General features: G+C 40.1%; 1 protein-coding gene and 2 non-coding genes across 3 annotated transcripts in view; all 3 read right to left on the reverse strand.

Moving 5' to 3' along the window:
• Positions 1–4,154: 4,154 nt before the first annotated feature.
• trnaa-agc (transfer RNA alanine (anticodon AGC)) lies at positions 4,155–4,227 on the reverse strand. The gene has a single exon. It is a non-coding gene; the product is annotated as a tRNA-Ala (tRNA).
• A 357-nt stretch (positions 4,228–4,584) lies between these two features.
• On the reverse strand, positions 4,585–4,674 carry trnay-gua (transfer RNA tyrosine (anticodon GUA)). Its single transcript is given in 2 exon segments — positions 4,585–4,620; positions 4,638–4,674. It is a non-coding gene; the product is annotated as a tRNA-Tyr (tRNA).
• A 14,879-nt stretch (positions 4,675–19,553) lies between these two features.
• tmem214 (transmembrane protein 214) overlaps positions 19,554–26,396 on the reverse strand; it is a 53,161-nt gene continuing 46,318 nt past the window's right edge. Inside the window, exon 17 of the mRNA XM_060854121.1 lies at positions 19,554–21,969. Coding sequence (XP_060710104.1) covers positions 21,843–21,969 — 127 coding nt within the window. The 3' untranslated portion in view covers positions 19,554–21,842. The remainder of the gene's footprint in view (positions 21,970–26,396) is intronic.

Genomic DNA, 26,396 nt, shown 5'->3' on the forward strand with positions numbered 1-26,396 from the left:
GAAGAGATTCTGAATACTGATCATACTTAAATGATTAAACATGAATAACTTTTAAAAGATGTTTCTGATATTATTTATCTATTTATTAAAAATCTATAAATTTGGCTGCTCAAGTTTGTAGAATTTCATAATTTCTTGTTCAAATTTAATACATTTCTTACCATTTTTTAAAAAATAAAATCCTGTTTACCTCCATATGACAGGTACTGAAAGGCTTACCATCTACAACAGTCAAATCAGGAGTGTGATGAGACAGCTGAAGCTCCACAAAACACTCATGAAATTTCACACCAATCACGACAAAGCAATCAACTTAATTGGAAACACATTCACTTGTTCCACTAGTAATATTCAGTAGCATCAGTGTGTATTGTGTACAGCAATGCAGAAATTCGCCAAGATTCCTTAGTCAATATCTTCCAAACCATCAAGAAGTATAAGGACAGCAGATACATGGTAAGACCTCCACCTGCATGATCCCCTCCAAGCCATTCACAATCTTGAATTGTATATAAATCTCCATTCCTTCCATATTGCTGGGTCAAAATCCTGGAAATCTCTTTCAGCAGCATTGTGAGTATACTTAAACCAAATGGACTGTTGCAGTTCAAGTAGGCAGCTCCCCACTATCTTCTCAAGGGCAACTACAATTTGGGGCATAAACACTTGTAAAGTGGCTAGCAACATTTTGCTACATTAAAAGCACCATAGATTTATGGAAGGAAAATATAATAAATGATTGAAATGTGAAATTAAAATACTCAGTGGTCAGGCATCAATGCAAAGAGGGAGAGAGAAAGAACAAAGTGATTTCTAGTTGATTATCTTTCAGAAGAACTTCATGATTTTGTTTCTTCACAAACGTTGCTTGAGCTGCTAAGCATTTCCAGAATTGTGTGTATTGATATATACTCTATAAATACAAGTTCTTGTTGAGAGCAAGATTTTCCCTGTTGACACCTAAACCCTGACATCAGGCTCAAATGGAGGCTGGTCACAAGCCTGCACTGTCTTGGGCATAGTTATTCATTTATGATTTTCCATGGCACAGCCTATTATCTCTGCCAAAAATATGATTTTGGCACAGGTCATGGCACATGACTTGCTGATAAAGTGGCATCTCCTGTCCAATATCTAAAGCCAACAGTAACAATAAAACCACAAATTGACTACATGGCTTTGGACAGAATAAGATGGACCTACTTGGAATACTGCAAAATGAACAATTGATCAGTGATTGATATCATTCAGCAACACGTTAGAAATAAGATAAATAAGGGGTCTTGGGGGAAAGAGACACTGGACAGGGAATCTATACTATTGCAATTGGATCACAAAAAAAATGACAGCAGAAGAGACTGTCATTGCTGCCTACAAAGATCTGCCTGTTTGTCAGACCCTGGATGAATGAACAATTCTGAAGAGCATGTCACTACCAATGATGAAGATCAGCATCTCCAACTTGGAACTAGTAAACTATTCTCGCCTATTATTGTAGAGTCAGAGAATTGTTACAGTGCAAAATTCCTGAAGAAGGGCTCATGCACGAAACGTCGATTCTCCTGCTCCTTGGATGCTGCTGCGTTTTTCCAGCAACACATTTTCAGAGCAAAATTAGCTCATTAAGCCCATCATAATCACACCAGCTCTCTAAATGAGCATCTCATCAAGAGCCATTCTCCTGTCTTCTCCCTGTAAATGCACATCATTGTTGCTCTTCAAATAACTATTTAATTCCCTTTTGAGTGCTTTGGTTGGACCACCTTTACCAATCACTTTGAGAGTTCATTCCAGACCCTAACCACTCATTGTGAGAAAATGTTTTTCATCAAATCACTCTTTTTGCTTACAGGTCATTTGTGTTTTCTGTCTGTTTAGTTTACATATTGCACCTAAACTATTGCTTCTTAAGACAAACTCCTTTAAAACTGTCAAAGTTTCAATACCCCTTTTTGAATGTCTTTTGGACCAAATCCTATACTCTTATACCTTCCTGGACCTGAAATTCTCCACCAGACCCCAACTCCTTGATCACAACAGAATCTTGAGCAGATGGGCCAATGGGCTGAGAAGTGACAGATGGAGTTTAATTCAGATAAATGCGAGGTGCTGCATTTTGGGAAAGCAAATCTTAGCAGGACTTATATACTTAATGGTAAGATCCTAGGGAGTGTTGCTGAACAAAGAGACCTTGGAGTGCAGGTTTATAGCTCTTTGAAAGTGGAGTCGCAGGTGGATAGGATAGTGAAAAAGGTGTTTGGTATGCTTTCTTATTGGTCAGAGTCTTGGGTACAGGTGTTGGGAGATCATGTTGCAACTGTACAGGTCATTGGTTAGGCCACTGTTGGAATACTGCATGCAATTCTGGTCTCTTTCCAATTGAAAAGATGATGTTGTGAAACTTGAAACGGTTCAGAAAAGATTTACAAGGATGTTGCCAGGGTTGGAGGATCTGAGGTATAAAGAGAGCTGAACAAGCTGGGGCTGTTTTCCCTGGAGCATTGGAGGCTGAGGGGGGACCTTATAGAGGTTTCCAAAATTATGAGGGGCATTGGTAGGATCGGGAGTCCAGAACTAGAGGGCATTAGTTTAGGGTGAGAGGGGAAAGATATTAAAGAGACCTAAGGGGCAACATTTTCACAGAGGGTGGTACCTGTATGGAATGAGCTGTCAGAGGAAGTGGACATTTAAGAGGCATTTGGATGGGTATATGAATAGGAAGGGTTTGGAGGGATATGGGCCGGGTGCTGGCAGGTGGGACTAGATTGGGTTGGGATATCTGGTCTGCATGGACGGATTGGACCGAAAAGTCTGTTTCCATACTGTACATCTCTATGACTCTATCATCTAAATGTCCTCTTCACTAACCTCCCATCTCAATCCCGTGCCCACTGCCTCTCTCCCAGTCCATCTCCCAACAGGCCAACTGACCTACCCTAAACCCCTGCCTGCAGTCTACTACCCCTATCCCATAATCTTACCCCACATTCTCTATTTTCATAAGCCCCCTTTCCCAGCAAGACTCTCGGATATTTCTCTAGTAACCACTCCTGCTTCAAGTCTCTTTGAGATGGGTATCGGCTACTGGCAATCGGAAGAGGTATCAGAGGAAGTTAGTAATTGGTGGGCATTTGAATAAAGAATCTGTTATGAGCAAGAAATTTAAAACCAATTCACCTACATAGATTGACACTCTTTCTTCTCTATCCACACCTGCACCATTCAAGCTATCAATACACACTAATATTAACAGCATTACTTCCTGCCCTTTCCAAGTGAATGGGATTTAAATTGCACTGGACAGCAACATAAATAAAGATGGAACGAGGATCTTGCATCTGCTCCTGAGTTGCAGGTTTTTCTTGTGGATTTCTTATGATTATTATACAGCAGAAGCTGATTTTTGTTTTTTTTTCCAGGTACAGCTGCAACATAAGACATTTGGATAAGTATGTGAATAGGAAAGGTTTGGAAGAATATGGGCAGGCAAGTAGGCGTAATTAATTTGGGAATGTTGGTGGCATGAACTAGAAACAGACTTTCAGGTCAACCAGAGTCTAGTTTAGAGTGGTGCTGGAAAAGCACAGCAGTTCAGGCAGCTTCCAAAGAACAGGAAAATCAACGTTTCAGGCAAAAGCCCTTCATGATTCCTGATGAAGGGCTTTTGCCCAAAACGTGGATTTTCTTGCTCCTTGGATGCCGCTTAACCGCTGTGCGTTTCCAGCACCACTCTAATCTAGAACCTAGTTTCCAGCATCTGCAATCATTGCTTTTACCTTCAGGCCAACCAGTCCATGCTGCCCAGGTTCTCAAACTACACTAGTCCCACCTGCCTGAGCTTGGCCCATAACACAACAAACATTTCTTATTCACGCACTTATGTAAATGTCCTTTAAACATTGAGTAATTGGACTGAAGGATTTATTTTCAAAAGAGAAAATGCTGGAAAATCTCAGCAGGTCTTTGTCAAAGGGTCAGTTAGAGTCGAAACGTCAGTGCTTTTCTCTCCTTACAGATGCTGCCAGACCTGCTGAGATTTTCCAGCATTTTCTCTTTTGGTTTCAGATTCCAGCATGCAGTAATTTGTTTTTATGAAGGATTTATTTCCTTGCTGTATGACTAAAATATTTTTAAAAGCCATGCAACAAAAAAGTTGGAGGATGCGGGCATCGATCCCGCTACCTCTCGCATGCTAAGCGAGCGCTCTACCATTTGAGCTAATCCCCCGATGAAAACTATTACAAGAAGAGAGTTAATGTACGATTATCCCTGTAGTTCATGGCTGAGATATATTGGGAAATACTGAACCAGATGAAACAATTCAACTACAATCCTGACTACCTCGTGTTACCACTCAGTTCATGTCTTTCCTTAAGAAGTGAGCCGCCGCCTGGAACCCCACACAACTCAACCGCAAGAGACAGGTTTCTAATGGCACCCCCTCACAAATAAACACAATATTTTATAATCCTGATCCAATCCTTGCGCCAAAAAAGCATATAATTCATCTCCGACGTTTGTTTAAACCTTTTTTCGAAGTTACCGTATTCCTTCATTGCGGATTTTAAAAACAGAAAACATATGTCCTTCGAGCCGGAATCGAACCAGCGACCTAAGGATGACTGGCATTTAACCCACTACAGTCCTCCGCTCTACCAGCTGAGCTATCGAAGGCGCTGGCGAACATCGTTCGCTTTCCGGCTGATGTCTGCACGTGAACGGCTGCGGTCACTACCGTTTCAGTCAGTTGTTAACTGCCGAAGCGCGTGCGGGAGGCTCGTGGACGTCCTGGCGCGATGAACGGCGGTCTTTTTCAAAACTGGACATTTAAACGGTCTTCAACTGGATCACGGACTTAACACTGCTTAAAAATAATACTTTTCAGCTGTGCAGTCTAACGGTGCTGTAAAAGGAAGGGATGAACTTAAAGATAAATAAACACCGTGGGGAACCCCAGCAGTTTTGGTAGTTTCTGAGGAAAGCAGAGCTAACGTTTCTGTGACCTCTCGCCAGAACTTAGAACATTATTTTTGCTTTCCGTGGTAAGCGTTGAAATTGATTGATTGTTCTTTATGAAGGTTTGAAGGGATGGAGACGGGGTCCCCAAGCTCTGGTGGCACTAAGAGAACAAAACAACAGTACAGGCTGTTCGGCCCATCGTGTCCGTGCTGACCATGATGCCATTCTAAATTAATCCTATCTGGCTGCCTGTGGTCCATGACCTTTTATACCCTGCCTGTTCATGTGTCTGTCTAAATGCTTGTTAAACTTTGCTGACATATCTGCTTCTATCATCCTCCCTGACAGTGCCTTCCAAACACCTATCACCCTCTGTGTAAAAAATAAATTGCCTCCCACATCTCCTTTAAATTTTCCCATCCCCTCAACTTAAACCTATGCCCCCTTAAACCTGTGAAAAAAACTCAGACTATCCACCCTATCAATGCCTCTCATAATTTTACATACTGCAAGCAGGTTGCCCCTCAGCTCGAGTGAAAACAATCCATATTTATTCAATCTCTCTTTATAGCTAATACAATCCAATGCAGGCAACATCTTAGTAAGCCTATTTTTCGTTGTCGCCAAAGCCTCCATTGTCTTTTCCCACAGTATGACAATCAGGACTGCACACAATGTCTGTGGCTAAAAGGATACAAAGATCTCTGTCAATGCCCCAGCAATTCCCTCCTTTGCCTCCTTTAGTATCCTGGGACAAATTCTATCAAGCCCTCGGGCCTCATTTACTTTAGTGTTTGTCAAGATGCCCAACACCACCTTCATAATATTGACATGCCTAAGAGCATCAACACACCCCTCCCAAATCCTACCATCATTCTTACCTTCTCTTAGTAATATAATGGAGAAACCATAAAGATCTTTTGGAGGAAGAGCCAAAAGTTAGATTTCACAGAATTGCAGAATTGTTATAATTTAAAAGGAGGCCATTTGACCTGTCACTTCTGCACCAATTCTATTACCTAGTGCCAGTTTCACGTTGGAAGGACGAAATTGTACAAGGATTGATTTCGACAGATAACACCAGAGCAAAGAATTAGTTACTGAATGAGCTCCTGGCCCTGTGTATTTCCAAAAGAACAGAGCTACTGATACTCTTCAAAGAATATTATTGTTTACCTCACTTCTGTCTGAAAAACAACCTTTCATCACTACACTCTGCTTTCTATTCCTTTGCCAATTTTTAATTCTTTCACTGTCTCTTTAATCACACAAGCTTTCATTTTTACACAAGTTTTATCACCACAACTGATATTGTTAAAAATCACACAACACCAGGTTATAGTCCAACAATTGGAAGCAGACTAGCTTTCGGAGCGTTGCTCCATCATCAGGTGGTAGTGGAGGGCTCAATCCTAACACACAGAATTTATAGCAAAAAGTTACAGTGTGATGTAACTGAAATTATACATTGAAAAATTGATTGTCTGTTAAGCCTTTCATCTGTTAGAATACCATGATAGTTTCACTTCTTTCATGTGTAAAAAGTTCCATTCTCAGGTTAGCTGTTAACAATGGTGATAGCAACACAATATGTTGAAGGTGTTAGCCTCCTGTGTTCTCTGTCTATGCCATGATGTTTAGATTGATTCTAATCTAAAAAGTGAGATAACGGAGTTCTACATGAATGCATGCAGTTTTTGAGCAAAGTTGGGAAATAAGGCAGGGCAGGTGACTGAGGTGTCAGTGGGGGAGCACTTTGGGGCCAGCAACCATAATTCTATTCGTTTTAAAATAGTGATAGAAAAGGATAGACCAGATCTAAAAGTTGAAATTCTAAATTGGAGAAAGGCCAATTTTGACGGTATTAGGCAAGAACTTTCGAAAGCTGATTGGAGGCAGATATTCGCAGGTAAAGGGATGGCTGGAAAATGGGAAGAATCCAGAGAAAATATATTCCTGTCAGAGTGAAAGGGAAGGCTGGTAGGTATAGGGAATGCTGGGTGACTGAAGAAATTGAGGGTTTGGTTAAGAAAAAGAAGGAAGCATATGCCAGGTATAGACAGGAGAGATCGAATGAATCCTTAAGAGGGAAATCAGGAGGGCAAAACGGGGACATGAGATAGCTTTGGCAAATGGAATTAAGGAGAATCCAAAGGGTTTTTACAAATATATTAAGGACAAAAGGGTAACAAGGGAGAGAATAGGGCCCCTCAAAGATCAGCAAGGCGGCCTTTGTGTGGAGCCTCAGAAATGGTGGAGATACTAAATGAATATTTTGCATCAGTATTTACTGTGGAAAAGGATATGGAAGATATAGACTATGGGGAAATAGATGGTGACATCTTGCAAGATATCCAGATTACAGAGGAGGAAGTGCTGGATGTCTTGAAATGGTTAAAGGTGGATACATCCCCAGGACCTGATCAGGTGTACCCGAGAACTCTGTGGAAAGCTAGAGAAGTGATTGCTGGGCCTCTTGCTGAGATATTTGTGTCATCGGTAGTCACAGGTGAGGAGCTGAAAGACTGGAGGTTGGCAAACGTGATGCCACTGTTTAAGAAGGGCGGAAAAGACAAGCCAGGGAACTATAGACCGGTTAGCCCGACCTTGGTGGTGGACAATTTGTTAGAGGGAATCCTGAGGGACAGGATGTACATGTATTTGGAAAGGCAAGGACTGATTCGGGATAGTCGACATGGCTTTGTGCGTGGGAAATCATGTCTCAAACTTGATTGAGTTTTTTGAAGAAGTAACAAAGGAGATTAATGAGGGCAGAACAGTAGATGTGATCTATATGGATTTTAGAAAGGCGTTCGACAAGGTTCTCCATGGGAGACTGGTTAGCAAGGTTAAATCTCATGGAATACAAGGAGAACTAGCCATTTGGATACAGAACTGGCTCAAAGGTAGAAGACAGAGGGGGGTGGTGGTGAATGGTTGTTTTTCAGGCTGGAGGCCTGTGGTCAGTGGAGTGCCACAAGGATCGGTGCTGGGCCCTCTACTTTTTGTCATTTACATAAATGATTTGGATGTGAACATAAGAGGCACAGTTAATAAGTTTGCAGATGACAGCAAAATTGGAGATGTAGTGGACAGCGAAAAGGGTTACCTCAGATTACAACAGGATCTGGACCAGATGGGCCAATGGTCTGAGAAGTGACAGATGGAGTTTCATTCAGATAAATACGAGGTGCTGCATTTTGGGAAAGCAAATCTTAGCAGGACTTAAGCACTTGATGGTAAGGTCCTAGGGAGTGTAGGTTCATAGCTCCTTGAAAGTGGAGTCACAGATAGATAGGATAGTGAAGAAGGCATTTGGTATGCTTTCATTTATTGGTCAGAGTATTGAGTACAGGAGTTGGGAGGTCATGTTGCGGCTGTACAGGACATAGTTTAGGCCACTGTTGGAATATTGCGTGCAATTCTGGTCTCCTTCCTATCGGAAAGATGTTGTGAAACTTGAAAGGTTTCAGAAAAGATTAACAAGGATGTTGCCAGGGTTGGTGGATCTCAGCTACAGGGAGAGGCTGCACAGGCTGGGGCTGTTTTCCCTGGAGCATCGGAGGCTGAGGGGTGACCTTATAGAGGTTTACAAAATTATGAGGAGCACGGATAGGATAAATAGGCAAAGTTTTTTTCCCTGGGGTCAGGGAGTCCAGAACTAGAGGGCATAGGTTTAGGGTGAGAGGGGAAAGATATAAAAGAGACCTCGGGCAACTTTTTCACGTAGAGGGTGGTACGTTTATGGAATGAGCTGCCAGAGGATTTGGTGGAGGCTGACACAATTGCAACATTTAAGAGGCATTTGAATGGGTATATGAATAGGAGGGGTTTGGAGGGATATGGGCCCTGTGCTGACAGGTGGGACTAGATTAGGTTGGGATGTCTGGTCGGCATGGATGGGTTGGACCGAAGGGTCTGTTTCCTTGCTATACATCTCTATGACTCTATGACATTTATAGTTTATGTCAAACCATGATGGAACACATTAAGGGATAGTTGCCCCTGGAGATGATAAAAGTATGTATACATATTTCAATGGCCTAAAGTTGAGGCAGCAACAGCAATGGGCAATGTGTCGAACCTTGTGTATGGATAGAGTATGAATGTTAAAAGTTCAGTTCGAGATCAAATAAAATCACAATAATTAATCATTTGGGTGTATCTAAAAGGAAATGATTTGGAAGGTGGTGTAATCTGTATCAGTAAGAGTGAGTTGGGGAAATAGGAACTTCACTTCTCCCAAAATTATGCTGGTGACAGTTATGCCTTATCCAATATTTTATGTCAGTGTGACAACCCAGTAGTTACTTGACTGCTCAGAGTCAGTATTGGAGAAATAGAGCTCAGCATTAATTGCATGTGTTTGTTCACGAGAATGATCCCAGGAACTAAAGGCTTAACATATGAGGAACGTTTGAGGACTCTATTCAATGGAGTTTAGAAGGATGAGGGGGGATCTGATTGAAATTTGCAGAATACTGAATGCCCTGGGCAGAGTGGATGTTAGGAAGATATTTCCATTGGCAGGGGAGATGAGGACCTGAAGGCACAGCCTAAGAGAAATGGGAAGACACTTTAGTATGAAGATAAGGAGAAACTTCTTTAGCCACAGTGTGGTGAATCTGTGGAATTCATTGCCACAAAAGGCTATGGAGTCCAGGTTATTGAGTATATTTAGTACAGAGATAGATCGGTTCTTAATTACCAAGGGCATCAGGAGTTATGGGGAAAAACAGGAAAATGGAGTTGAAAAACCTATTAACCATGATTGAATGGTGGAGCAGACCCGATGGACCAAAAGGCCTAATTTTTGCTCCTATGTCTTATGGTCACTATACAAATGTATACAGGCAGTTAAAGTTGAAGGTAATTAAGACTAAATCTTCGAGAAACTCCAAAAATAAAATTGCCAGGAAATAGAGAAGTAAAAACAAAGTAAAATAATCACAAAAACCTAGCATCTAAGTTAAGCCAATAATAGGGTAGACAAACTTCAAAAGGAATGGAGTACAAAAATTAGGAGATTTTGCTAAATATATACACAATATTAGTCAGACCATACCTGGAATACTGTGAACAGTTTTAGTCCCCTAATCTAAGTACGAGCATTGAACACAGTCCAGAGAAAGTTCACTATATTAATTTGGTGGGATTTTCTTATGAGGAGAGATTAAGCAGACTGGATTTACATACTTTGGAGTTCAGAAGAATGAGAGAAGACCTTATTGAAACACAAAATTCTTGTGTCATTCACATAGTACATGTGGAGAGGTTGTTTCCACTTCTGGGACTGATATGAGGAATTTCTTTACTGACAGTAGTGAGTATATACAAGTTTTTACCACAGAATGTGGCTGTCATGAAGAATATTCAAGATATTGATTGACGGATTTTCAATCATGTAAGAGAATCAAGGATTTTAGGGAAGATGCAGGAAAGTAGAATGGAGGATTGTCAGATCAAACATGAGTAAGTAAAGATCAAGAGCAGGCCACCTGGCCCAGTGAGCCTGCTCCGCCATTCAGTAAGATCATGGCTGATCTGTTTTTTTAACCTCAACTCTACATTCCTGCATATTCCTGATAATCTTTCATTCCCCTGTGTAATCAAGAATCTGTCTATCTCTGCTTTAAAAATATTTAAAGATTCTGCATCCACTGCCTTTTGAGGAAGGGCATTCCAAAGAGTGACAACCCTCTGGGAGAATCTTTTTTCCTTATATTTGTGTTAAATGGACATAGTCTTATTGTTAAACTGTGACCTAGTTGTAGGTTTTCCCACAAGCGGAAACATCCTTTCCAAATCTACCCAGGCAAGTCCCCTCAGAATCTTACATGTTTCAATTCATTCACTTCTGACTCTTCAAAACTCTAGAGGATACAGGCCTGACCTGTCTAGCAATCTATCCAGTCTTGTATTAGTTAAGTAAATCTTCTCTGAACTGCTAACAACACATTAACATTCTTCTATAAGTATGGTGACTAGTTTTATATAGTATTCCAAATGCATTCTCACCAATGTCCTGTGTAACTGAAGCATAACCTTCCTACTCTTACATTAAATTCCCCTTATAATAAAACATATGATTGCCTAATTACTTGCTGCACCTACATATTAATCTTCTGCAATTCATGCACAGGAAATCCCAGAACTCTCTGTATCTCAGAGTTCTGCAATTATTCACCTTTTATATAATATACATCTTTTTATTCTTTTCTGCCTTTGCTGTATGAATTCATGTATCGCTGGACATCAGAGTGCATCTGGGAAAATTCACAAACTTGGTTTAGTTTTTTGAAGAAGTAACAAAGAGGGTTGATGAGGGCAGAGCTGTGGACGTGATCTGTATGCACGTCAGTAAGGTGTTTGACAAGGTTCCGTATAGGAGACTCGTTAGCAAGGTTCAATCTTACGGAATACAGGGAGATCTAGCCATTTGGATACAGAACTGGCTCAAAGGTAGAAGACAGGGTGGTGGTGGAGGGTTGTTTTTCAGACCGGAGGCCTGTGACCAGTTGAGTGCCACAAGGATCTGTGCTGGGTCCACTACTTTTCATCATTTATATAAATGATTTGGATGGGAGCATAAGAGGTACAGTTAGTAGGTTTGCAGGTGACACCAAAATTGAGGGTGTAGTGGACAACAAAGAAACTTACCTCAGATTACAACACATCCTTGAACAGCTGGGCCAATGGGTGGAGAAGTGGCAGATGGAGTTTCATTCAGATAAATGCGAGGTGCTGAATTTTGGGAAAGCAGATCTTAGCAGGACTTATACACTTAATGGTAAGGTCCTAGGGAGTGTTGCTGAACAAAGAGACCTTGGAGTGCAGGTTCATAGCTCCTTGAAAGTGGAGTCGCAGGTAGATAGGAAAGTGAAGAAGGCGTTTGGTATGCTTTCCTTTGTTGGTCAGAGTTAGGAGGTCAAGTTGCGGCTGTACAGGACATTGGTTAGGGCACTGTTGGAATGTTGCATGCAATTTTGGTCTCCTTCCTATCGTGAAAGGGTGAAACTTGAAAGGGTTCAGAAAGGATTTACAAGGATGTTGTCAGGGTTGGATGATTTGAGCTAATGGGAAGAGCTGAACAGGCTGGGGCTGTTTTCCCTGTAGCATCAGAGGCTGAGGGGTGACATTAGAGAGGTTTTCAAAATTATGAAGGGCATGGATAGGATAAATAGACAAAATCCAGAACTAGAGGGAATAGTTTAGGGTGAGAGGGGAGGGGAAAGATATAAAAGACACCTAAGGGGCAATGTTTTCATGCAGAGGGTGGTACGTGAATGGAATGAGCTACCAGAGGAAGTGATGGAGGCTAGTATAATTGCAACACTTAAAAGGCATTGGGATGAGTATATGCATAGCAAGGGTTTGGAAGGATATGGGCCGGATGCTGGCAGTTGGGACTAGATTAGGCTGGGATATCTGGTCAGCATAGACGGATTGGACTGACGAGTCTGTTTCTGTGCTGTACACCTCTATGACTCTTCTGCCAAAGTGAACAAGTTTTGTTTTCTGGACAATTTCATACATTCCCATATTACACTCCATTTAGCAGTTCTTTGCTCATTCACTCAAATTACCTATATCCCTTTGTCAACTCATTACGTCTTTTCACAACTCTCTTTTCTACCTATCTTTGTGTCATTATCAAATTTAGCTACCATACGTTTGGTCCTTTCAACCAAATCATTTATATACATTCTCGAGCACAGGCTCCAATGGCACAGCAGTTGCAACATTCTGTTAAACTGAAAAAGATCCACTTATTCCTACATTCTGCTTCCTGCCAGCCAGGCACTGGTTCCCTTTACCTACAGCTCAAGTTACTTTTCAAAGAACCCCAATTAAATTTGTTAAACATGATTTCACTTTGACAAAGCTATGTTGGCTGTTCCTGAATACCTTGAATTTATCCAGGTGCCCTGTTATAATTTTTTTAACAGCAGCTTCTAATATTTTCCTGATAATAGATGTTAAGCCAACTGACCGGTAGTTGCCCTGCTTTCTGCCTCCCTCTCTTCCTGAGTAAAGGAATTACATTAGCTGAACGAAATAATCCCAAATCTAACGAGTTTTGAAAAATTAAAACCAATGCAACTGACTTAGCCATTACTTATTTTAAAATCCTGTGATGAGACCCTTCAGGATCCAAGGAGGTTATACAGCATAGAACCAGACACTTTGGCCCATGATGTCTACGCTGACCAACAAATATCAAACTGTAATCCCTTGATCTGTAGCCTATTGTCCAAATGTTTCTTAAATGTTGCGAAAGTGCCTGCACCCTCCACCCTCTCAAGTAGTACAAGGGCTTTTGCCCGAAACGTCGATTTCACTGCTCGTTGGATGCTGCCTGAACTACTGTGCTCTTCCAGCACTACTGATCCATGCCCTATGTGTATTACTCTCTGGGTGAAAACGTTTTCTTCAGATTCCACCTAAACCACTTACTACTCACCCAAAAGTTATCCTGTCTTGCGATAGACAGAGGTGTTATTGCTAGACTATTAATTATTCATCCAGTAGCACAGATAATGTTCAGGAATATGATTTTGGATCCAATTTAGAATTAGGTTTCTAATGATTACCACAAAATCATGAATTGTTGCAAAAAGAAATCATTAAGTTCACTAATGTTGTTTCAATTCCTGATTTAGTTATTTCCAAGATGCTCCTTGTGTGAAGATGAGTGAAGAATTCACAAAACCCTAGTAAAGGCCAATGCAAAATATCTGTTCAATTCATCTGCCATCTCTTTATCTTTTATTATTACTCATTTCCCATATTAAATTTTTGTAAGGCCAATACTTAGTTTGTAAACTTTTTTTTTAATCTCTCGAGGAATTGTTCCTACCTGTTTTTATATGTTTTGCTTTCTCTCCAACTCTAATCTTTCCCTCATTAATTTTTCAGTAATTTCTTGCTGTTTGTCATATTCTGCCCAAATATCTGACCTATCACCTAATTATATTTTTTTCTTGAGTTTAATACGATCTTTGACATTGTTAGCTAATCACAGGTGTTTTGGACCGTCCTTGAGAATTTTTCATATTTGTCAGAATGCACCTAGTCTGTGTTTTCTGGAATATTTAGTGAAGTCTTTGACAAGGTTTCACACAGTAGTCTAATTAGTAAAACTAGATCACATGGGATCTCCAAGTAAACTGTCAAAGTCTTTACTTGATCCTAAACAAGACTCAGACAAATGATTTATTTGCCCAAACCAATCTTTATTTTTCCCTTTCCCTTACCTATTCACATAGTCCAAGGTAACAACTTCAACAAGTGATTCAAAATAGTCTGTATAACATAAACATGGGAAAATCTCTACATGATTATTCAGCAATACAGTAAGTACAAAATTGCAATAACAAGTCTAACTGATAGGATGAGAATTCTAATGCATTTCATTGGGACTGTCTGTTCTTTCCCAGGCAATATGCCTTTCTGATGGATTTTGGCTAAAAAGATGTCTGCTTGTTTAAGCTATGGCTTTCTGTCCACTAGCTACAGCGATACCAAATCCAACACTCAAACCATTCTATCCTTCATGCTGGCCCCCAAAACATTATACTCTTCCACAGTGAACTTGTCAATTTGATACAAAATTGGCTTTACAGTAGGAGAGAGGTGGTGGCGGGTCGTTTTTCAGACTGGAGGCCTGTGACCAGCAGTGTTACACAAGGATCAGTTGTGGGTCCACTCATTTGTATAAACAATTTGGGCAAGGTTCTCGATGAATATTTCTCCTCATGTTTACCGTGGAGACAGACATGAAGATTTGGGAACTTGGAGAAGTTAGCGGTGATATCTTGGGAATAGTCTATATCACAGTAGAGGTGGTGTTGGATGTATTAGAGCATATTAAGGTGGTTAAATCTCCTGGCTCTGATCAGACATATCCAAGAACACTGCAAGAGGCTAGAGAAGAAATTGCAGAAGCCCTGGCTGATATTTTTGCATCATTGTTAGCTATGGGTGAGGTCCCAGAAGACTAAAGGGTAGCGAATGTTATGCCATTATTTAAGAAAGGTTGCAAAGAACAGCCTGGGAACTATAGACCAGTCAGCTTAACATCTGTGGTAGGTAAGTTACTGGAGAAGATTCTGAGGGATAAGACATGCATGCATTTGGAAAGACAGGGTTTGATTAGGAGTAGTCAGCATGGCTTTGTGAGTGGGAGATCATGCCGCACAAATTGTTAGAGTTCTTTGATGAAGTGACCGGGAAGGTTGATGAGGGCAGGGCAGTAGATGTAGTCTATATAGATTTCAATTAGGCCTTTGATAAGGTTCCACATGGTAGGCTGCTCTGGAAGGTTAGATCGTACGGAATCCAGGGACAGCTGGCAATTAGATACACAATTGGCTTGATTGTAAAAAGCAGAGGGTAATAGTGGAAGGACGCTTGTCGGACTGGAGGACTGTGACTAGTGGAGTGCCGCAGGAGTCGTGCTGGACCCATTATTGCTTGTTATCTGTATCACTGATTTGGAGGAGAATGTACAAGGCATGATTAGGTTTGCTGATGACATTAAAATAGGTGGTATTGTGGACAGTGAAGAAGGTTTTCAGAAATTGCAGCAGGACCATTATCATCTGGGGAAGTGGGCCAAGAAATCGCAAATGGAGTTTTGTATAGGTTAGTGAGGTCTTGCATTTTGGAAAGTCAAATCGGGTAGGAGTTTCATGGTGAATGGTAGGACCTTAAGGAGTGTATTGGAAAGGGGAGACCTTGGAATTCAGCTCCATGGTTCTCTGAAAGTGGATTCGCAGGTAGATAGGGCAGTGAAGAATGCTTTTAAGCACACCTGCCTTCATCAGTCAGGGTACTGAGTAGAGAAGTTTTGGGAAGTTATGTTGTAGTTATATAGGACATTGGTGAGGGCACACTTGGGAGTATTGTGTTCAGTTTTAATCACCTTGTTATATGAAGGATGTTACTAAATTGGAAAGAGTACAGAAGAAATTTACAAGGCTGTTGCTTGGACTCAATGGTCTGAGTTATAGAGGTTGGACAAGCTAGAACTTTTCTCTTTAGAGCATAGGAGACTGAGGGGGTACCTTTTTAGAGGCGTATGAGATCATGAGAAGCATGGATAGAGTGAATCCACTCAAGTTTTTTTTTCCCTAGGTTTGGGGAAATCGAGGACTAGAGGACATCAGTTTAAGATTAGAAGGGAAAGAATAAAAGGGAACCTGAGGGTTTTACATGGAGGACAGGACACATATGGAGTGAGTTACCGGTGGAAGCGATTGAGGAAGTACATTAAGAACATTGGAAAGGCATTTGGCCAAATACATGGATAGGAAAGGATTAGAAGGCCAAGTGCAGGGAAATGAAGTTAGTGTGGGTGGACACTTTGGTTAGCATGGACCATTTTGGGCCAAAGGGCCTGTCTCCATGCTGTAGGACTCAGACTCTAAAATACAGGATAGACAGGCAGGAGGCTGGAAGAACATAGCAAGCCAGACAGCATCAGGAGGTGGAAATGTCAACATTTTGGGTGTAACCCTTCTTCAGGTTGGGTATGTTAATAGGAACAGTTTAGAAGGATTTGGGCCAAGTGATGGTGAATTGGACTACATTAGGTCAGGGTATCTGATCGGCATGGATGAGTTGGACCAAAGGGTCTGTTTCTGTGCTGTACACCTCTGTGACATAGGAGGTTATGGGGTAACCTTAGAGATTTATAAAATAAGGTGAATAGGAATGGTCTTTTCCCTACAGTGAGGGATTCAAAACAAGGAGGCATTTTTTAAGATGAGAGGAGAAAGTTTTAAAAAGGACATAAGGTGCAACATTTTTGCACATTTTGGTTAGTGTGTGGAATGATCTGCCAGAGGAAGTGGTGAATGCAGTTACAGTTACAATGTTTAAAAGATATTTGGATAAGTATATGAATAGGAAAGGTTTGGAGGGATATGGACCAAATACAAGCAAGACTAGTTTACTTTGGGAAATGATCAGCTTCAACTAGTTGAACTGAAGGGTCTGCAACCATGCTGTATGACTATGCATCTCTATTGATCTATCCATCATCCTAAATTGCTACTTTGCTTATGCTAGCTCTGCTTTCATGCTCTCATAATTACCCTTGTTTAAATTCACAACAGTATAATTGTCTCCCTTAAACGGAGTAAAAATCAACCAATATATGATTGCTACTATCTAGGGGTGCTTTCACTCTGAGATCAGTAATTATTCCTATTTCATTGGTCAAAATCATTGGCTTAGTATAGTTTGCAGTCTGGTTGGTTCCAGAAGATACTGATCTTGGAAAGTGTCCCAAAAACATTTAGAAAACATCTGGACCATGTTTTCCCATTTGATTTTTCTAGTCTATATAGGAGTTAAAATCCCTCATGATAATCACTGTACTCTTTTGATAAGCTCTCATTATTTCTTCCTTGATATCTTGTCCTGCCAAATGGTTACTGTTATGGACTCTATACACAATTCCACAAATGACCTCTTGCCTTTATTATTCCTTATTTTGATCCAGACTGCTTCTATAATGTAGTTTCTTGAATTTAAATAATCCCTCTCTATTATAGTAATATCATATTTAAGACAGATTATAAAAACCATATGAAATAGGAATAGGTCATTCAGCCCCTCAAGCCTGTTCCACCATTCAATAGAATCATAGTTTATCTGACATTCCTGATATCCACTTTCCCAACAACCCTTGATCCCCTGACTGATCAAGAATCTATTTCAACCTTAAGTATACACAAAGGACTCTACCTCCACAGCTCTCTGTGGCAGAGTTCCAAAAGTCTCTTAATCCTCTAAGAAAATAAATTAGTACTCCTCTGTCTTAAATTGGCACCACTTCCATGGAACTATGCTGTCTGGTCCTAGACTGTCCCAAGAAGGGAAAGAACCCTCTGAGCATTTACCCTCTCAAACTTAAGAATCCTTTTATATTTTAATGAGATCAACGTCCATTTTTCTAAATTCCAATGAGGCCAACCTTTATTTATAAAACAGTCCCTCCATACCAGGATTATCCTAGTGAACCTTCTCTGAACTGCCTCCAAAGAAATTATATTTTCCCTTAAATAAGATCAAAATGGCTCTCAGTACTTCAGATGCGGTCTCACCAGCATTCTTCTTCTCCAACCTCCTTGAAATAAGAGGAGAAAGTGAGGACTGCAGATGCTGGAGATCAGAGCTGAAAATGCGTTGCTGGAAAAGCACAGCAGGTCAGGCAGCATCCAAGGAGCAGGAGAATCAACGTTTCAGGCACGAGCCCTTCTTCAGGATTCCTGAAGAAGGGCTTATGCCCGAAATGTCGATTCTCCTGCTTCTTGGATGCATCCTTGAAATAAGAGCCAATATTTGAAGTCTCTGATTATCTGCTGTATCTATATGCTAGCTTTGTGTGTTTCTTGCATATGTAAATCCCATTTGCCTTTGTATTGCTTCTTTCTCGTTTTTCTCCACATAGATAATATTGTTCTGCCTTCCAAAATGAACTTCACATTTTGCCATATTATATTCCATTTGCTAAGTGTAATTTACACACCACTTCTCCACCCTTTCATAGCCTTCTGTTCTACCTAAATGTCAGATAGCCTCCAGTCATTGTCTGTTTATCATTTCCTACTAATTCCTTCCTCTTGCCTCTTCCACACATTTGACAGTCAACTTCCCAAATTCAGTCTTCTGTCTTCTCTTTTTTTAGTTTAAAACATACTCTATCTTTCTAGTTATGTAATTCACAAACATCCATTTCAATAGTTCAGGAGTAGACCATCTGAATGGTACAGATCCCTCACCCTAGCAGTGATGGATGCTTTCACACCATCCTTTCCATAATGCATTCATTTCAAGAGTGTGGGAGAAAAATGATAGTGGATAAATTCACAAGAGAAAGCACCATGGACATCAATAAATTTTTAGAAAGCCAATTGGGGACTACAAGACACAATTTATATTGATAGCTAAATGCTTAGCTTGTCCTCATTTTTCAAATACTTTGCCCCAGGAAAACTCTTGTAATTTCTTACTTTTCCTTTCTAACTAAACCTTCTCCCAAATCTTTCCATCCTCCAAATAGAAAATAGCTCATTTGGCTCAGTGTGACCAGTTGACAATGCTATTAATTGACTAGTTATCAAATTATAGTCCGTTTTTATAGCACAGAAGAGGCCCTTCAGCCAATCATGGCTGTGCAGGTCAAACAAACAGTCATTGATTCATTTTCCAGCTCTTACCCTGTAGCCATGCATGATCCCAAATCCCACTTTAAGTTCAGTGAGAATGGTGTTTCAGCTGAAAACATGTTTCAAAGTATGATACTTCAACACAGATCACATTTTTTAATAATCCAAAGTAGAACAATAATATAAAATCTTTTTTTGAATGAAGCTGATCCCCCCTTCTTAAAAACTGAACAAATTTTAGATGTACCTAACAGCATGCTGCATCAGGTCATGCAGGTAGCAGTCAAATGACAATTGCACTTTTGTGCAATTGACTGAAAATTGCCCAGAGATAAACTATATCCTGTAGCCAAATCTGCTTTACAATAGCTAGGTTGCTACAAGAAACATTGAAAAAAAAGTGTTCACAGACAGTTATTTGTCTATAAAAGACACTAAGATGTACGATATCTTTATTTTTTTCCACCAGAAATAAGTTCATGATTTAAATTTACATTTGAGACAATACACATTAATTCTGCTTCAAAACATGTATTTGGCCAACATAAATTTCATCCACCACTTGGGTCACAATCAATATGTACATATATAATTGGTGTTAAAATTACACTTGAATAAATTAGTCAATGAACAGGGAAATTATTTAATCAAATCATAAAATGTCAATTAAGTGGGGCCAGGTAATGAAACTAATGAAATTGCTATAAATATTTTTCTCTCCTTGTCCATCCAAACGTGATGAGAGCACCAAGACGATCAATGACAGGAAACCACTTATTTTTATATAACTGCCAACTTAAACACAAGTTTCACTTTTAATGTAACATATCATATTCAAATTCCAAATTAACTGAAAACAAAATTTAGGTTATATTTAATAAATAGTCTTTACTTCCATTAATGTAGTCAAATTATGAGCATCATTTAGATGAATGTTAGTTGTAGTTATTGGAAGAATAATGAAAGACTGACCCATAAACGTCTACAATTATCCCCAGATCACTGGTTTCCTTGTGAAATGGATTTTAAAAACCAAGTATTATGGCCAACTGCTTCTTTGAAGAAAATATGCAAGATTGAAACGTGTGTATTAAATATAGTACATGTAATGTGCTGCATGTGTGACAAATATTTGCTAGGTGTGTAAACAAAGATTGACCAACTGAACAACCTCAAAAAAAAATCAGTGGCAGTAGGAGCAGTTCCTTTCAGCTATACAATCTTCCATGCAAGAAGAACTGGGTAGATAGAAGTACTGAAGCCAAATCATGCAGACCTAAAATAATGCTTGAAATAACTTTACATGTGGTTACCAATACTAACACTAATGACGTCACTGGGCAAATGATTGCCAAAAACTGAATCGCAAAAACATAACTTAATGCAAAGTTAACTTAAACATAGTCTTAACTGAAACATACAGTTTCAGCTGTAGTGGATCAGCTATAATTTTAGAAACCCTCAAAACATAATGAGATGTGACTTAGACATATTAACCAAAATAATGTGAACATCATACAAAAGAACTGTCATTACCCAAAGTTAAGACCAAATGGAGATGTTGCATATACTAGTACAGTGCCTTGCAAAAGTGTACATTAATGCATTACAAAACCCACATGCTGTTCTGCAAGGACTGGGTGTAAAGGATTAGGTAAGAATAGGCTAACAGCAATGATTTTGCTCCTAGGGAAATCACAAGTCTCATTTCAGACAGTTATCCATTACATCATTTGCATACATTACACTGGATTAACAGACTAATAACAGTTGCAAATGCAGCAAGTACTGTAGAGAAGGGAATTTGCTTCAAAATACTTTTGACTGGGGAAAATTACAGGAGCATTTAGTAGTGATCTAAAATTAATGCCTTTAAACCATACTTTAACTGATCCCAGTTATGCTGTCGTCATTTTTAAAAATCAACTGAGTTTTAGGCCATTTGATAGGATGATGTATATCTGATATTAACCAAATTTATAGAAATTCAAAAATGCTAATTTCAGGCAATGTATTCATGTTTGATGTTCATGAATAGAAGCCACCCGAAATTAGATGTTACGTTACCTAGAGAACGGTTGACAAATTAAAAAAAAGTCACCAAATCGAGAAAGCAACCCTTTAAGTGTCTGCATAGCCAAAAGTTGATGAGTACTGTTTAAATGAAAAGCTAGATTTGATAACATTACCACACATTTTTCCATAAACCTCAAAAGCGTGCAGAACAAATGGCTTCAATAGTAATTTACTTCTATAATAATCAAGCTACAGCAACAAAGTTAGCCCTCAACTATTGCAGTTACTTAAATTGAACATTCCTGGTTCATATGGCATTGGTTTTCAAAATACTGTAATTTTAAACAGTTGAAATCAGAAGTCTAATTATTGCAGAGAATGAACAGCTGTGTTATCACACAATACACATTTCTGAACATTGCAGCTTTAAATTGAGTTCTTATCCAAAGTTACAACGTGCAACAAGTTTGTTTTAGAAGACGGTTAACATTTGAGTTTGAAAAAAATTGGGTACAAAACACATGCACTGAATTAAGTAAAAATTGTTATAAACAGAAAATTAGTGGCATTTGTATTTTTAGTTCAATCAATTTTCAAATCTCTCCACAACAGGAAGGTTAAGTCTTCAAGAATTATCCAATGCAACGCTGTTGCTTTCAAAAAAGCTTGGAATATGCTTGTTGTTGTTTAATGATTGGAGATCATTGAGGAGGTCCAGTTTTTGATTGTAGTTGTTGTGTTCTGTAGATAACTCCATGTTAAATGTATTATGTTCATAAAATGAGTTTTCACACAGTCCCAACTGATTTCACCCCTGAAATTTCACAAACACACAATACATTAAATATACAATGTCAGGAACACAAGAACTAGAAGCAGGAACAGATTTCAGCTCAAGCCTACTCTGCTCTGCCATTTGATATGATTGTGGCTGATCTCATCTCTGCCACAACTCCACTTTCCTGCTTACTTTCCATAATTTAATAATGGATGGAGGGTTAAGTAAATTTAAGGAGATTAGATTTTAAGTGTTCAGCAAAAGACAGCCAAATATACATTCTCAGACCAGATATCAAACTGTAGCTCTGATCAAATTGTAATCATGATAAGAAACCAAGAATTATTGTTCACAGTTCTATCAGCATTGGAAACAGACTTTCATTGGAAAGTCTTTTTAAACACAAAATTAAGACTCTGATTTTTATGTTAATAATTTAAAAACACCTTCACTGCAAAAGGCAGTTCTCAAATCAAATTGTTTCCTCTCACCACCAAAGACTGCATTAGCTACCAAAGAGTAAAACCTTGTTTTGCAATGCTTGAAGAGAAGTTAATAGGTCGGTTCTATGAACACGCGGCTTGAGAGATAGTGTAGGAGGGAGGGGTTCAGATTTGTTGGACATTGGGACCGGTTCTGGGGAAGGTGGGACTATTTACGAAATGGATGGTCTGCATCTGAACCAGACCAAAATCAATGCCCTTGGGGGAGTTTTAAACTAACGTGGCAGGGGGCTAGGAACCAGAAGAGGAAACAGTAGACAGTGAGGTGAAGACTAAGAATTATGAAGATGCATTAATAAAGGGAAGAGTAGGCAGACAGCAGATGAGCACAAAAAATTTGGTAACATGAAATGCATCTACTTTAATGCAAGGAGTACGTATAGTGTGTAAGGCAGATAACTTAGGGCTTGAATTGGTGCCCGGGAGTATGATGTCATTGCAATCAGAGACTTGGTTGAAGGAAGGGCACAACGATTGGTGATTAAAACGTTCCAGGATATAGATGTTTCAGACAGGGCATTTTGGGCGGGGGGGGGGGGGGGGGGGGGGGGGGGGGGGGTTGGCGGCAGTGGGGCTTGCATTGCTGGTCAAGGATGATATCGTGGTTGTACACTATGGAGGTCTTGGGTAGTGAGGCATTATGGGTGGAGCTGAGAAATAAGAAGGGTGCAGTCACACTGTTGGGGCTGTATTACAGGCCTCCCAACAGTGAACGTGAGGTAGAAGAACAAATAGGTAAAAGATTATGGAAAGATGAAGAGGCAATAGGACAGTGGCGTTGGGAGTTTTTAAATTTTCCCAACATTGACTGGGATATACTTAACGTCAGAGGTCTGGATGGGGTAGAATTTGTAAGCGTCCAGGAAAAAGTTTTCTAGAGCAGTTTGTCAATAGTCTGACGAGGGAAGGGGCCATATTGGACCTGGTACTGGGGAACGAGCCAGGACACATGGTAGACGTTGCGGTGGGGGATTTCTTTGGGAACAGTGACCATAATTCTGTAAGTTTTAGAATACTCATAGATAAAGATGAGAGTGGTCCTAAGGGAAGAGTACTAAACTGGGCCAAGGCCAGTTATATCAAAATTAGGCAGGAGCTCGAAAATGTGGATTGGACACAACTATTTGAAGGGAAGTCCACATTTGAGATGTGGGAAGCTTTCAAAAGCTCGATTAAAGATAGTGCAGGATAGGTATGTCCCATTGAATGCAAAAGATAGGAAGGGCAAGATTCATGAACAGTGGATGACTGGAGAAACTGTATGACTAGCCGAGAGGAAAAAAAGGGAAGCATGGCAGCTAAGAACAGAACAGACTCTGGAAAAATATCAGAAGAGTAGGACAAGTCTAAAACAAGGAATCAAGTGGGCTAAAAAGGGGTCATGAAATAACTTTAGCTAGCAAAATTAAAGGAGAATCCCAAAGCATTTTATTCTTATATAAGCAAGCAGATAACTAGAGAAAGGATTGGTCCACTAAAGGATAACAAAGGAAGGCTGTGTCAAACCCAAGAGAATGGGTGAGATTCTGAATGATTACTTTGCATCAGTGTTCACTAAGAGGAACATGATGAATGTTGAGATTAGAGATAAAAGTTTGATTAGTCTGGATCACATTGATATAAGTGGGGAAGATGTGTTGGGTAGGCTAGAGGTTAAGGTGGACAAATCCCCAACACTGGATGGGATCTATCCCAGGTTGCCAAGGGAGGAAATAGCTGGGGCCCTGGCAGATATCTTTGTGGCATCCTTAAATACAGGTGAGGTGCCAGAGGACTGGAGGGTTGCTCATGTTATCCCCCTGTACAAGAAAGGGTAGTAGGGATATTCCGGGTAACTACAGACCAGTGAGCCTGACGTCGATGGTGGGAAAGTTGCTGGAGAAGGTATTGAGGGATAGGATCTATTTGGAAAAGAATGGGCTTATCAGTGATAGGCAACATGTTCTTCCCTGCACAAAACCATGCCATACCAACTTAGAATTCTTTGAGGGAGTGACACAGTTGTTAGATGAAGGAAGGGCTGTTGATGTCACATACATGGATGTTAGTAAGGCGTTTGATAAGGTTCCCCATGGTAGACTAATGGAGAAAGTGAAGTCACATGGTGTGCAGGATGTTCTAGCTAGATGGATAAAGAACTGGTTGAGAACAGGACACACAGTAGTACTTGAAGGGAGTTTCTCGACATGGAGAAAAAGGTGACCAGTGGTGTTCCACAGGGGTCAGTGTTGGGACCACTGTTGTTTGTCATATACATAAACGATCTGGAAGAGGGCATTAGTGGTATGATCAGCAAGTTTGCAGATGACACAGAGATTGGTGGAATAGCAGAAAGCATAAGGGACTGTCAAAGAATTCCAGAGAATATAGATAGACTGGAGAGTTGGGCGGAGAAGTGGCAGATGGTTTTCAACCCAGACGAATGTGAGGCGGTGCATTTAGGCAAGACTAATTCTACAGCGAATTATACAATGAATGGAAGAGCCTTGGGAAAAGTTGATGGGCAGAGATCTGGGAGTGCAGGTCCACTGTACACTGAAGGTTGCTGCACAGGTGGATAGAGTGGTCAAAAAGGCATATAGTATTCTTGCCTTCATTGGACGGGGTATTGAGTTTAAGAACTGGCAAGTCATGTTAACATTGTACAAGACATTGGTTCGACTGCATTTAGAATACTGTCGACAGTTCTGGTCGCCACATTTCCAAAAGGATGTGGACGCTTTGGAGAGGGTGCAGAGAAGGTTTATGAGGATGTTGCCTGGTATGAAAAGGTGCTCGCTATGAAGAAAGGTGGAGTGGGTTAGGTTTATTTTCATTAGAAAAAAAGGAGATTGAGGGGGGACCTGATTGAGGTTGATAAAATCATGAAGAGTATAAACAGGGTGGATAGAGACAAGCTTTTTCCCAGCGTAAAGGATTCAATAACAAGAGGTCATGCTTCAAATACTTCAGAGGGTGGTGGGCGTTTGGAATGAGTTGCCAGCAGAGGTGGTAGAGGCAGGCACGGTAGATTCATTTAAGATGCGTCTGGATAAATGCATGAGTAGGTGAGAGTAGTGGGATACAGATGCTTAGGAATTGACTGACAGGTTTAGACAGAACATTTGGATCGGCTCAGGCTTGGAGGGCCGAAGGGCCTGTTCCTGGGCTGTAAATTTTTTTTTATATATGGTACACTGATACCTCAAAAGAAAATGCATGGCACAATATCATATTCAATCATTCAGCAGCATTGTAAAACCAGTAACAACTACAAAAAGGTAAATACAAAACTGTTTGCACTTTGGTTGTCTCGTTTAGCAGCTTATTGTTTTTGAGCTTAAGGTCTTGAATTCCCTCCTTGAATGTGTGATGCTATGTCAAATTTGTGGTATTACAATCACCACAAATAGAATAGGGTAATAAAATAAGAAGTGAGAATCATGAAGATCTGGAACAAAAGCAAAAGTTGCTGCAGAAAAAAAAACCTATCTAGCAGCTTCTAAGAAGAGAAAGTGAAGTTAATATTTGAGTCCAGTGACCCTGGAACAGAACTAGAATCAATTGATGCCAAAGTCTTGCCCCTTTGAGTAAGAGTGCTGAGTCAAGCACAAGGCGTGTATTTGTTGCTTGCAACCAAATTGAGTTTAGCAATTCATATCTACCCTCACTAAATCGGTTTATCTGCCTTTGAAGAAAACCAGAGCAACAAATTCAAAAAGATACTTAAGTTGAAGTTGAAGAAGTGTTGCACTTCAGCTATGCAACCATAGATATTGTGTAGTGCTGGCAAATGTGCTCACTTCCACTGTATGGCCATCCCCACTGCACCCAAGAGAATAGCTTAGGTACACCCTAGATGTATGCAACACTATTATTGCCAAACACTGTAAAGAGAAATCAGAATCAACGTTTCAGGTCCAGTGACCCTTTCTTAAGGCTCAACCCAAAATGTTAACTACTTCTCTCCATAGGTGCTGT

This window comes from Hemiscyllium ocellatum, chromosome 3, assembly GCF_020745735.1.
Source record: "Hemiscyllium ocellatum isolate sHemOce1 chromosome 3, sHemOce1.pat.X.cur, whole genome shotgun sequence".
Lineage (NCBI taxonomy): Eukaryota > Metazoa > Chordata > Chondrichthyes > Orectolobiformes > Hemiscylliidae > Hemiscyllium > Hemiscyllium ocellatum.